Here is a 13959-nt window from a genome sequence, read left to right on the forward strand (position 1 = left end):
GGACTGACACATTCTTATTTCTTTTCACTAAGAAAGGACAATAGAATTATTTAAGCGTCAACCGGTATTTATAGAGATGCATGTTTGTCTAGTTCACTTTGTTTCTTTTTTTTTTTCTTATTAGACACGGTTGGGATTTGAAAAGAAACAAAGCTATAGACCTTACAGTCAAACAATTAACATAGGAGCAAAATACAACAGTTTTTCTTTAAAAAGTCAGAGTTTCTCCCATATTCCCCAAAGTGTGTATTTAATTCTCTTGGCATGTTACATAGCAAACTGAAAGTATTTATGAATGTGGCTACTTCTTTTAACAAGTTCCAATAACTGCTTCCTAAACTTGTGTTTTTATATCAATTACATACAGTAAGCACTGAAATCAACCAAAGAGAACTGCGGAGGCCAACTTGAGATATTCATGTTCAATGAGGACTGAGCCTGCCAAAAATAAAATGTGGATATAATTTTATAACACCATTTTATAATTAAAGTCATAAGTGAGGTTTCCTGCTATTGTTTAAAAATGTGTCATGATAAATTTAAATCAAAGGTATGGGCAAAGGAAGGTCTGCAAAGTAACAGATGAAGGCAACTAAGATGGTACAGGAACATGGCCCAGTGCAGAAAAGAAACACATGCAAACAATTTTAGTGAAATAATTACATTTATTGTAGATGGAGTTCTGTTTTAGAAACTATAACCACTTAGAAATGGTTTTCATTCATGTCAGAGTAAGGTTAACTTGTTGGTGCTGTCTGTCTATAGAACGATTTTTTTACCAGCAGAGAAATTTAATGTATTGATTTAGTGATAAGACCATGTCTTCTGACCAAATAGCCACCAAAAATAAATACCCTAAAACTGAAGAATGTGGCTCCAGCATGTGGTCCACAGTATTTAGTGTTGCCAGATTTAGCAAATAAAAATACAGGACACCCAGTTAAATTAGAATTTCAGATAAATACAAAATACATTTTTTAGGATAAGTATGCCCCATGCAATATTTGGGACATGTTTATACTAAAAAATTATTTGATGTTTATTTGAAATTCTAATTTAACTGGGGGTCCTGTATTTTATCTGACAAGTTTAACATTAGTAAAAACACAAATTTTGGCAATGGATTTTTGTATTTTTAAGGATAATACATTTAAGTGATCAGAGCAGAGAATAAGGTAAATTTATTTTTGTACTGTCAGCTCATTAAATTTCTAATGTTCACAGTTACATGGATGAATGATGATTTCTGTTCAGTGAAGGAGAAGATTTTTGCTTTGCTAGAGAACACAACCCATTTAAAAGAGCTTCTCCCTGAAGGAGATAAGTTGATTCACATACATTGATAGATTTAATCATTAGGACATTCCTGGCTTTAGTAAGTCATGTTCGTCTAATGTGCAGGCCGTTCCCAATATATCAATTCATTCATCTTGTCTTTAATACAAGCCATGTGTTTCTTATGGGAGTTGAAAGGACATTAATCAGAATCTCCCCCTTCAACCAGTCCAAGGGGACGCAACGTTCTTGGTTACATCTCAAATGTCAAGATACGGGGAAATGGATAATAACATTCAAAGCATATCAGTTGTAATTCATACTGTTGTTACAATTGCTGTGAAATATGTTGGGAGTGGGGCAGCAACGAACCATAAAGCAATGTCTATTCTGGAGGCTGGAGGGTTGTATCTGCTTTTCCTCAGCAGACAAAACTCCCATTGAATTCATGAGATGGCAGGAATTGGTATCCAAACTTATGTATAGCTTGATTGTCCTTTAAGAGTAAGGGAAAGATGTAGTCATCTCTGACTTGATTTCCTTGTTATAGATCAGTGGTTCTCAATCTTGGCTGCAGATAGGTACCACCTAGGAGCTTTTAAAACTCCTTAGGCTTAAGCCACACTCCAGGCCAATTAAATCACAATCTCTGAGTTGAGATCTAGGCATTGGTGCTTATCAAAACTCCCCAGGTAATGCCAGTGTGCAGCCAGGTTGGAGAACCACTGGATCATCACAGGAAATTCTGGTTATAGACATGGAAACACTTGTTGACATTCATGGCATTTAATTTCATATAAATTTATGCTGTATTTGGCAACTTATCTATATTTACAAAATTTTGCTCGTTCGCTGTCATCATTATTCATATCATTATGATTATCATCTCTTATGTGCTTAGAGGAAAAATGATGGCAAACAATTAAACAAAAATAAAACTTGTAACGAGATGCTAAAATTTGAAATGGATAGAATGCACCAGATGGTGGGCTAGGGTAATCAGAGAAGGCCTCCTCTTCCTTTAAGTGAAACTATAAAACAGTGGTTCTCAAAGTGTGGTCCCAGGACCAGCAGCCTCAATGTTATCTGGAAACTTGCTCAAAATGAAAATTCTCAGGCCCCACCCCAGCACTCTTGATCAGAGACTCTGGGAATGGGGCCCAAAAACCTGCATTTTAACAAGCTCTCCATCTGATTCTGATGCATGGTCAAGTTTGAGGCTATAAATATTTCTCCTAATATTGATCTACAGCATCCCATAGGAATTGCTGTGCTCTTGTTCAGTTAAAATGGTATATACTTTCAATTTTGATCTACCTTTTAATTTAAGTGTGATAGAGAAGAATGTTTTAAATTCCAAGCTGGGCAACTTTTGGTTGCTAATTTCCAGTTTTCTTGTATTGCATTTATATAATGTAGAATAGATGATTTTTAGTTTTTGGATTTACCTGAAAACTTCTTTGAGGTCATCAGACAAATTTTACAATGTGTCATGGGTTTTGGAAAACAATATGTATCTTTTTGAGTATATTTATACCTATTAAGTTAGGCTTGCTTATTATTGGTTATTTATTATGTGCTTGATCTGTCAGTCTCTGATGATGTGAAAGGTTTTCCACTCTGTGTTTAGCTGACTGTTCTTCACCTTTCCAACATTTTTGTTTCATATGTTTCAAAATGATGTCCTTACATAAAAATTCATGAGTATTTTATCTTCTTGATAATTTTATTAGCATTTATAACATTTCATTAGCTTATTATTCCCAATTAATGTTATTTTTGCCATTAATTCTATTTTGTCTGATATTTACTTTGCTTGATTTTTTTTTGTTCATCACTTTACTGTCATATTTCCTTTCATACATTAGGTATGTCTCTTAAAACAGCTTACAGTCTGTAGATAGTCCTGGTTTGAATCTAATTTTAGTCTCTGTTTTTAACAGCAGAAATTAGCCATTCATATTCATTGTAATTTTTGAAACATTAAAGCTGCCATATTATTTTGTGTTTACTAGCGTTTAATTTTTATTGTTTCATTTCTCTCTCTGACTTTTGATAGGACTATAAAGGTTTTATTTTTTAAAATTTTTTTTTTACGATACACAGGCCTCTCACTGTTGTGGCCTCTCCTGTTGCAGAGCACAGGCTCCGGACGCACAGGCTCAGCGGCCATGGCTCACGGGCCTAGCTGTTCCGCAGTATGAGGGATCTTCCCGGACCAGGGCATGAACCTGTGTCCCCTGCATTGGCAGGCAGACGCTCAACCACTGCGCCACCAGGGAAGCCCTCTCTTTCTTTTTTAAACCACTAGCTGCTTTTTGGAAATAATATATCTGAAACAACTTAGAAATCTGTCTTCAAGTTCTTTGACACTTTTGCAGTAAGAAGTGGAGTCTAAACCCCTTCTCTTGAATATGGGCCAGGCCTTAATGATGCGCTTCTAACAAATAGAAAGTGATACAGGCATCACAGCTTCTGTCCGGCTCTCTCTTTCTCTCAACTTCTTTCTCTCTCTCTCTCTCAGGATCCTTGCCATTGGAATCCAGACACCATGCTACAAGAAGCTCCATTTGCATGGCGAGGCCACATGCAGGTAACGGCAGGTGTTCTGAGTAATAGCTCCAGCTGAGGTCTCAGCAGAGACTCAGCAACAACTGACATGTGTAGGTGAGGAGCCTTCATGCCTAGTTGTGCTCAGTCATCCCCCAAACCATGAGAGAGAAAAAAGGAATGATTATTGTTGTTTTAAGTTACAGATGCTAAAGCAGTGGTAGATAACTAAAGCAACATCTTATATTTATTTTTCTAGTTGTTAGTTTTATGTTTATACTGATGTCTATAAGATCAAGCATTAATCAATATTTATTACCTATAACCTGAACAAGGCAAGATCTTTAGCAAATTAACCTCTTCCTCCCTTTTGGTTTATTGGAAATCTGGGATTGTTATTATATGTTACATTATGTCCTCGCTATTTAATATTTTTATTATTAATACTGTTTAAAGTGTCCTATGCATATTACCAGCAGTTGCTTAGATTCAATTGAAAGTTTTGTGGTTTTGTGGTGTATCTTACTCACTACTATTCCAGGTGTTCCATGTCCTTCTCTTTCTTGGATTTATTGTTTCATTTCACTGAGACATATCCTTGGATCATTTTTCAGAGTAGATATTGAATATTTTGATCCCTTACCTATCTAAAGCCTTAATTTTGTCCTCACACATTGAATGATGGTTTGGCTGTGACTAGAATTTTCAGTTCTAAATAATTTTCCTTCAGAAATCTGAAAACAATGCTCCATTGTCTACTAGCACTCCCTGTCAATGAGAACTCAGATGGCACTTCAGTATTTGTTCTTTTGTTTATAAGGTACTTTTTTACTTTTGGGATTTTCAGTTTATCTTTTAATATAAATATTTTAGCAGTCTGTACCTCTACATATGACTTAAAATTATTTCTGCTTATTCTTTGATGGCCCATTTCAGACTGATGACTCAAGTCCTTTAGCTCAGGACTTTTCTCTTATTATTTCTTTGGTTATTCTTTCTGTCCCCCATTCTCTTTCTTCTCTCTTTCTTGAATTCCTACCAGATGAATGTTGGCATCATGGAACTCTCTTCCATATATTTTAAACTGTATTTTTACATTTTCAATCTAATCTCTTCTTTCCTTCTTTTCCCCTCCTCCCTCCCTTCCTTCTTTCCTCTCTTATTTTTTTCTCTTTCTTTTTGTGCTATTATAAAGAGATTTATCATCTAGCACCCTACTTGGGTTGATTTTTTTAGCCATAACCATTCTATTATTCAGCCCCTCTGTTCAATATATTATCTTGGAAGTCATGTTAAAAATGATAAAGAGCTCTTTGTTGTTCTCTGAATGTTTCCTTTCTTAGTAGCCTATTTTTAAGTTATGGGTCCACTGTCTTCTCATAATTAGAACTTTAAAAATTTCTCATGTTTTTTCTTGTATTGTTGATTTCTGCTTATATCATCTGTACTTTTGTATCTTCAAATATCTGGTGATAGTGACCACCTGTTTATAAAAGGAGGATTAGATTGGTTACTAAAGGTATGAGGCACAAGTACCATCTGGAGGTCTCTTTCCATAGTAGGCACATTTCTTTTTAACTTGTATGAACAGAAAGCCGTGAGGAGAGAGAAATCCGGATGAACCTGGTGTCTGATTTCCTTTTGATAGTTTAGCAAAGAGCTGACTCAGCAGGCCTGAGTTAGCTTAGCTGGCTGATAGCAGGCACTCGTTCCCGAAATTTCTTATAACAAGACCTCTTCCCTGAGCGGAACATTCCAAAGTAACATATTCTCATAGCTATTCCCTTTCCCTGGCCCTATAAAAACACAGATTATTATGGGTCAGAGTCCCATAATTGGAATGTCAGCTGTGTTCACACACTTTATCCATGCCTGGCCCAAGTGTGGGTTAATGAGAGGTTCAGAGTCTGTGTGCACTCTACTACTTCTCTGCTTATAATTGTGTTTTCACTCGATAAACTCTATTTGGTATCTGCACTACATGATACTATGTTGTGGATCTATGGCCCATTTGTATGGCAAGCAGACTTGGGGAACCCTAAGTTATCCAAAGCTGAGATGGCTTTGCTCTAGGCATCGGTGATTTTTTTAGTTTCTCTACATTGCTGCCCATTGCTTTTTTCTTCGTGCTTATTGTGGAGATATGGACTTCCCTCTTTGGACCTAATTTCTTCACTGGAAGTTACATCTAAAGAGGGACCCTCACACTTCGTTGAGAAGGCATTTATTGTGAATGACCTGGAGGCAAAAGCTACAGCTAACAGCTCTGCAGCTCTGCACACAGGAGGTCAGGATGTATGTTCATTTGGTGTTTTTAATATCAACTATCTGGAGAGGGATGGATGGAGGGAGGGAGGACTAAAAGTATTACAGTGATGAACCTTCCAGTCTACTCAGTGGCAAAGAGCAGATGTGAATCTGCTGTTCCTTCATTGTGTTTTGGTTCCAATATGCCACTCAGGTTGAGTGTCTCATCAAGCTGGGTGTGATTCTAACATTTAAAGCCATCTATTATTTTCTGTACAATGTACACTCTTAAAGCATGTCACAAACTATCTGGTGCTCCAGTGAAAATTTATGATCTGTCCCAGTGCTGGAGGAAAATCTATCAATTTGTACTCTTCATAGTGACTGAAGATATTTTCAAGGCAATAATGACACCAGGAAATTTCTGCCTTACATAATGACCTTAAAAGCAACCTCCTTGAAAGTCTGACTCACCCACATGGGCTGGACTTTTTAAACTCCTGTGGGAATGCCCCATAACATGTCCCCACCCCCTGCATTGTTAGCTCAGAGCTTGGTGATTCTGTGGGACATTTTAGGAAAGAAGTTATTTATCCTATATAAATTTCTTTGGAAGTCCTATTTTGGTTGGAATATTTCTCAATTCTGTCTTCTATATTAACATAATTCCATCTACTTGTGTTAGAAAAATCTTGTTTTTGAAATTATCCATTAATCCATTCTCGATGTAAAAATTTCAAACCATAGAAAAAAATGATAAGAAAGGCCACCTTTGATGTCCAAACTAGAGTAGACTTGAATCCCTATCTTTCCCATCACTCTGTTGAATGTGTATTCAAATACATTTTTAAAATCTAATCTTTCCTACCCAAATATGTATATGTATGCATTATTTTTATTTTAGTCATTTAATTATTTTAACATCTTTATTGGAGTATAATTGCTTTACAATGTTGTGTTAGTTTCTGCTGTATAACAAAGTGAATCATCTCTATGTATACATATATCCCCATATCCTCTCCCTCTTGCGTCTCGCTACCACACTCCCTATCCCACCCCTCTAGGTGATCACAGAGCACCAAGCTGATCTCCCTGTGCTATGCAGCTGCTTCCCATTAGCTATCTATTCTACATTTGGAAGTGTATGTATGTCCATGCTACTCTCACTTCATGCTAACTTAACTTTCCCAATCCTTGTGTCCTGAAGTCCATTCTCCACATTTGCATCTTTATTACTGTCCTGTCCCTAGGTTCATCAGAACCTTTTTTCTTTTTTTTAGATTCCATATATATGTGTTAGCATACGGCATTTGTTTTTCTCTTTCTGACTTACTTCACTTGGTATGACAGACTCTAAGTCCATCCATCTCACTCCAAATAACTGAGTTTCATTTCTTTATATGGCTGAGTAATATTCCATTGTATATATGGGCCACATCTTCTTTATCCATTTATCTGTCAGTGGACACTTAGGTTGCTTCCATGTCCTGGCTATTGTAAATAGTGCTGCAATGAAGATTGTGGTACATGTATCTTTTTGAATTATGGTTTTCTCAGGGTATATGCCCAGTAGTGGCATTGCTGGGTCATATGGTAGTTCTATTTTTAGTTTTTTAAGGAACCTCCATACTGTTCTCCATAGTGGCTATATCAATTTACATTCCCACCAACAGTGCAGGAGGGTTCACTTTTCTCCACACCCTCTCCAGCATTTACTGTTTCTAGATTTTTTGATGATGGCCATTCTGACTGCTGTGAGGTGATACTTCATTGAGGTTTTGATTTGCATTTCTCTAAAGATTAGTGATGTTGAGTGTCCTTTCATGTGTTTGTTGGCAATCTGTATGTCTTCTTTGGAGAAATGTCTATTTAGGTCTTCTGTCCATTTTTGGATTGAGTTGTTTGTTTTTTTGATAGTGAGATGCACAGGCTGATTGTATATTTTGGGGATTAATCCTTAGTCCATTGCTTCATTTGCAAATACTTTATCCATTTATGAAGGTTGTCTTTTCATCTTGTTTATGGTTTCCTTTGTTATGTAACAGCTTTTAAGTTTCATTAGGTCCCATTTGTTTATTTTTGTTTTTATTTCCATTTCTCTAGGAGGTACGTCAAAAAGGATCTTGCTGTGATTTGTGTCATAGAGTGTTCTGCCTATGTTTTCCTCTAAGAGTTTTATAGTGTCTGGCCTTACATTTAGGTCTGTAATTCATTTTAAGTTTATTTTTGTGTATGGTGTTAGAGAGTGTTCTAATTTTATTCTTTCACATGTAGCTGTCCAGTTTCCCCAGCGCCACTTTTTGAAGAGGCTGTCTTTTCTCCATTGTATATTCTTGCCTCCTTTGTCAATGATAAGGTGACCATATGTGCATTGGTTTATCCGTGGGCTTTCTAGCTTGTTACATTGATCTATATATCTGTTTTTGTGCCAGTACCATACTGTTTGGATTACTGTAGCTTTGTAGTATAGTCTGAAGCCAGGGAGCCTGATTCCTCCAGCTCCATTTTTCTTTCTCAAGGTTGCTTTGGCTGTTCAGGGTCTTTTGTGTTTCCATACAAATTGCAAAATTTTTTGTTCTAGTTCTGTGAAAAATGCCACTGGCAGTTTGATAGGGATTACATTGAATCTGTAGATTGCTTTAAGTAGTATAGTCATTTTCACAATGTTGATTCTTCCAATCCAAGAACATGGTATACCTCTCCATCTGTTTGTATCATCTTTAATTTCTTTAATCAGTCTTGTAGTTTTCTGCATACAGGTCTTTTGTCTCCTTAGGTAGGTTTATTCCTAAGTATGTTATTCTTTTATTGCAATTGTAAATGGGAGTGTTTCTTTAATTTCTCTTTCAGATTTTTCATCATTAGTGTACAGGAATGCAAGAGATTTCTCTGCATTAATTTTGTATCCTGCTACTTTACCAAATTTACTGATTAGCTCTAGTAGTTTTTAGGTAGCATCTTTAGGATTCTCTATGTATAGTGTCATGTCATCTGCAAACAGTGACAGCTTTACTTCATCTTTTCTGATGTGGATTCCTTTTATTTCTTTTTCTTCTCTGATTGCTGTGGCTAAAACTTCCAAAACTATGTTGAATAATAGTGTTGAGAGGGGCAACCTTGTCTTGTTCCTGATCTTAGAGGAAATGATTTCAGTTTTTCACCATTGAGAACAATGTTGGCTGTGGGTTTGTCATATATGGCTTTTATTATGTTGAGGTAGGTTCCCTCTATGTCTACTTTTTGGAGAGTTTTTATCATAAATGCTAGTTGAATTTTGTTGAAAACTTTTTCTTCATCTATTGAGATTATCATATGGCTTTTATCCTTCATTTTATTAATATGGTGTATCACATTGATTGATTTGTATATATTGAAGAATCCTTGCATTCCTGGGATAGCCCACTTGATCATGGTGTATGATCCTTTTAATGTGCTACTGGATTCTGTTTCCTAGTATTTTATTGAGGATTTTTGCATCTATGTTCATCAGTGATATTGGCCTGTAGTTTTCTTTCTTTGTTACATCTTTGTCTCATTTTGTTATCAGGGTGATGTTGGCCTCATAGAATGAGTTTGGGAGTGTTTCTCCCTCTGCTATATTTTGGAAGAGTTTGAGAAGGATAGGTTTAGCTCTTCTCTAAATGTTTGAGAGAATTCACCTGTGAAGCCATCTGGTCCTAGGCTTTTGTTAGTTGGAAGATTTTGAATCACAGTTTCAATTTCAGTGCTTGTGATTGGTCTGTTCATGTTTTCTATTTCTTCCTGGTTCAGTCTCAGAAGGTTGTACTTTTCTAAGAATTTGTCCGTTTCTTCCAGGTTGTCCATTTTATTGGCATAGAGTTGCTTTCAGTAATCTCTCATGATCCTTTGTATATCTGCAGTGTCAGTTGTTACTTCCCCTTTTTCATTTCTAATTCTGTTGATTTGAGTCTTCTCCCTTTTTTTCTTGATGAGTCTGGCTAATGGTTTATCAATTTTGTTTATCTTCTCAAAGAACCAGCTTTTAGTTTTATTGATGTTTGCTATTGTTTCCTTCACTTCTTTTTCATTTATTTCTGATCTGATCTTTATGATTTCTTTCCTTCTAACTTTGGGTTTTTTTTTTTTTGTTGTTGTTGTTGTTCTTTCTCTAATTGCTTTACGTGTAAGATTCTGTTGTTTATTTGAGATGTTTCTTGTTTCTTAAGGTAGGATTTTATTGCCAAAATATTCCCTCTTAGAACTGCTTTTGCTGCATCCCATAGGTTTTGGGTCGTTCTGTTTTCACTCTCATTTGTTTCTAGGTATTTTTTTGATTTCCTCTTTGATTTTTTCAGTGATCTCTTGGTTATTTAGTAACGTATTGTTTATCCTCCATGTGTTTGCATATTTTACAGATTTTTTACTGTAATTGATATCTAGTCTCATAACGTAGTTGTTGGAAAAGATGCTTGACATGATTTTAATTTTCTTATATTATCCGAGGCTTGATTTGTGACCCAAGGTATGATCTATCCTGGAGAATGTTCCATGAGCATTTGAGAAGAAGGTGTATTTTGTTGTTTTTGGATGGAAGATCCTATAAATATCAATTAAGTCCATCTGACCTAATGTGTCATTTAAAGCTTGTTTTCCTTCTTTATTTTCATTTTGTATGATCTGTCCATTGGTGAAAGTGTGGTGTCAAAATCCCCTACTATTTTTATGTTATATCAATTACCCCTTTTATGGCTGTTAGCATTTGTCTTATGTATTGAGGTGCTCCTATGATGGGTTCATAAATATTTATAATTGTTATGTTTTCTTCTTAGATTGATCCCTTGATCATATTGCAGTGTCCTTCTTTCTCTCTTGTAATAGTCTTTATTTTAAAGTCTATTTTGTCTGATATGAGAATTCCTACTCCAGCTTTCTTTTGATTTCCATTTGCATGGAATATATTTTTCCATCCCCCACTTCCTGTCTGCATGTGTCCCTAGGTCTGAAATGGATCTCTTGTAGAAAGCATACATACAGGTCTTGCTTTCTTATCCATTCATCCAGTCTGTGTTTTCTTGGAGCATTTAATCCATTTACATTTAAGGTAATTATTGATATGTTTTTTCCTCTTACCATTTTCTGAATTGTTTTGGGTTTGTTTTTGTGGGTCTTTTCCTTCTCTGTGTTTCCTCCCTTCATAAGTTCCTTTAGTATTTGTTGTAAAGCTGGTTTGGTTTTGCTGAATTCTCTTAACTTTTGCTTATCTGTAAAGGTTTCAACTTCTCCATCAAATCTGAATGAGATCTTTGCTGGGTAGAGTAATATTGGTTGTAGGTTTTTCCCATTCATCAATTTAAATATGTCGTGCCACTCCCTTCTGGCTTGCAGAGATTTTGCTGAAAGATCAGCTGCTAACCTTATGGGGATTCTCTTTTATGTTATTTGTTTTTTTTCCCTTGCTGCTTTTAATATTTCTTCTTTGTTTTTAATTTTTGATAGTTTGATTAATATGTGTCTTGTTGTGTTTCTCCTTGGATTTATCCTGTATAAGATTCTCTATGCTTCTTGTACTTAATTGTTTATTTCCTTTTCCATATTAGGGAAGTTTTCAACCATAATCTCTTCAAATATTTTCTCGGTCCCTTTCTTTTTCTCTTCTTCTGGGATGATGATTATTCGAATGTTGGTTCATTTAATGTTGTCCCAAAGGTCGCTGAGACTGTCCTCAATTCCTTTCATTCTTTTTTCTTTATTCTGCTCTGTGGCAGTTTTTTCCACTCTTTCATCTTCCAGGTCACTTATCCATGTTTCTGCCTCAGTTATTCTGCTATAGATTCCTTCTAGAGAATTTTTCAATTCATTTATTGTGTTGTTCAACATTGTTTTTCCGCTGTTTAGTTCCTCTAAGTCCTTACTAAACATTTCTTGTATTTTCTCTATTCTACTTCTAAGATTTGGGATCATGTTTACTATCATTACTCTGAATTCTTTTTCAGGTAGACTGCCTATTTCATCTTATTTGCTTGCTCTCGTGGGTTACTTACTCCTTCATCTGTTGTATATTTCTCTGTCTTCTCCTTCTGTTTAACTTATCTGTTTTGATTGTCCTTTTCCCAGGCTGCAGGTTTGTAGTTCCCATTGTTTTTTGTGTCTGCTCCCAGTGGGTGAGATTGGGTCAGTGGCTTTTGTTGGCTTCCTGGGGGAGGGGACTGGTTCCTGGTTCTGGTGGGTGGGGCTGGATGTTGTCCTTCTGGTGGGTAAGGCCACATCTGGTGGTGTGTTTAGGGGTGCCTGTGAACTTATATGACTTTAGGCAGCCTCTCTGCTAATGGGTGGGTGTGTGCTCCTGTCTTGCTAGTTGTTTGTCATGGGGCGTCAAGCACTGGAGCTTGCTGGCCGTTGGGTGGAGTTGTGTCTTAGTGTTGAGATGGAGATCTCTGGGAGGGCTTTTGCTGATTGATACTACATCAGGCCGGGAGGTCTGTGGTGGTCCCATGTCCTGGACTTGGCTCTCCCACCTCAGGGGCTCAGGCTTGACACCCAGCTGAATCACCAAGACCTGCCAGCCACAAGGCTCAGAAGAAAGGGAAGAAAAATAGGAAAAAAAAAAAGAACAGATAGAACCCCAAACCAAATGGTAAAAGCAAAACTAAACAGACAAAATCACACAAAGAAGCATACACACACACACTCATAAAAAGAAAACAAAAAACAAACAAAAAGAAACCAAACAGTCAGAGCCTTGGGACAAATGGTATAAGCAAACATAAAGAGACAAAAGTCACACAAAGAAACATATACCTACACACTCACAGAAGAGAAAAAAGAAAAAAATATATACATAAAAGAAGACAGCAACCAGACCGATAAACAAATCTACCAGTGATAACAAGCACTAAAAACTAAGCTAAGATAAAATAAATACAGAAACAAATGAGATTCAGAAAGCAAACCCCAAGTCTACAGTTGCTCCCAAAGCCCACAGTCTCAATTTTGGGAATATTTGTTGTCTATTCAGGTGTTTCACAGTTGTACAGTGCATCAAGTTGTTTGCGGGATTTAATCTGCTGCCCCTGAGGCTGCATGGAGATATTTCCCTTTCTCTTCTTTATTTGCACAGCTCTTGGGTTTCACCTTTGTTTTTGGCCCTGCCTCTGTGTGTAGGCTGCCCTCAAGCGTCTGTTCCCTGCCCAGACAGGAAAGAGTTAAAGCAACGGCTGATTAGGGCTCTCTTGCTCACTCAGGCCAGGGAGAGGGAGGGGTACGGTAGTCATAATTGGAATGTGGGGCAAGCCTCTGGGGGCTGAGGCCAGTGTGACATTGCAACAGACTGAGGTGCACCATGTGTTTTCCTGGGGAAGCTGTCCCTGGATCTTGGGACCCTGACAGTGGCATGCTGCATAGGCTCCTGGTTGGGGGAAGTGTGGATAGTGATCTGTGCTTGCACACAGGATTCTTGGTGGCAGTGGCATCAGCTTTAGCATTTCATACCCATCTACCCGTTGATAGCCACAGCTTGCGCTCATCTCTGCCTCACTTAGGTGGTGCTCTGCCTTATATGGGCACACAGAGCAGGAATCCCCTCTCCTTGTGCACACCGAAACAATTGCCTCTTGCCTCTTCAGCAGATCCAGACATTTTCCCTGACTCCCTCCCAGCTAGCTGTGGTGTACTAACTCCCTTCAGGCTGTCCTCATGCGGCCAACCCCAGTCCTCTTCCTGTGGTCTGATCTCCAAAGCCTGAGCCTCGGCTCCCAAGTCCCACTCCTCCTGGCAGGTGAGCAGACAAGTGTCTCAGGTTGGTGAGTGTTGGTTGGCACCTATCCTCTGAGTGGGAAACCCACCACTTTGACCCCTGCACCCCTGTTGCTGCATTCTCTTCTGTGGTTCCAAATTTTCCCCCTCCCAATCCCCATCCCCACCAGTGAA

The 13959-nt window shown here is 37.4% G+C and overlaps 1 protein-coding gene across 3 annotated transcripts in view; it reads left to right on the forward strand.

The window, feature by feature from the left end:
- Window positions 1-13959, forward strand: part of LOC307198595 (uncharacterized protein) — a 298263-nt gene that overhangs the window by 72686 nt on the left and 211618 nt on the right. For all 3 annotated transcript variants that reach the window (XR_013831648.1, XR_013831649.1, XM_079945593.1), the window contains exon 2: window positions 3800-3868. Coding sequence is in view for 1 of the 3 variants with exons in the window: in XM_079945593.1 (XP_079801719.1) it covers window positions 3850-3868 (19 nt within the window). In the remaining 2 variants the exon portion in view is untranslated. The remainder of the gene's footprint in view (window positions 1-3799; window positions 3869-13959) is intronic.

This window comes from Stenella coeruleoalba, assembly GCF_951394435.1.
Source record: "Stenella coeruleoalba genome assembly, chromosome: 15".
Classification (NCBI taxonomy): Eukaryota; Metazoa; Chordata; class Mammalia; order Artiodactyla; family Delphinidae; genus Stenella; species Stenella coeruleoalba.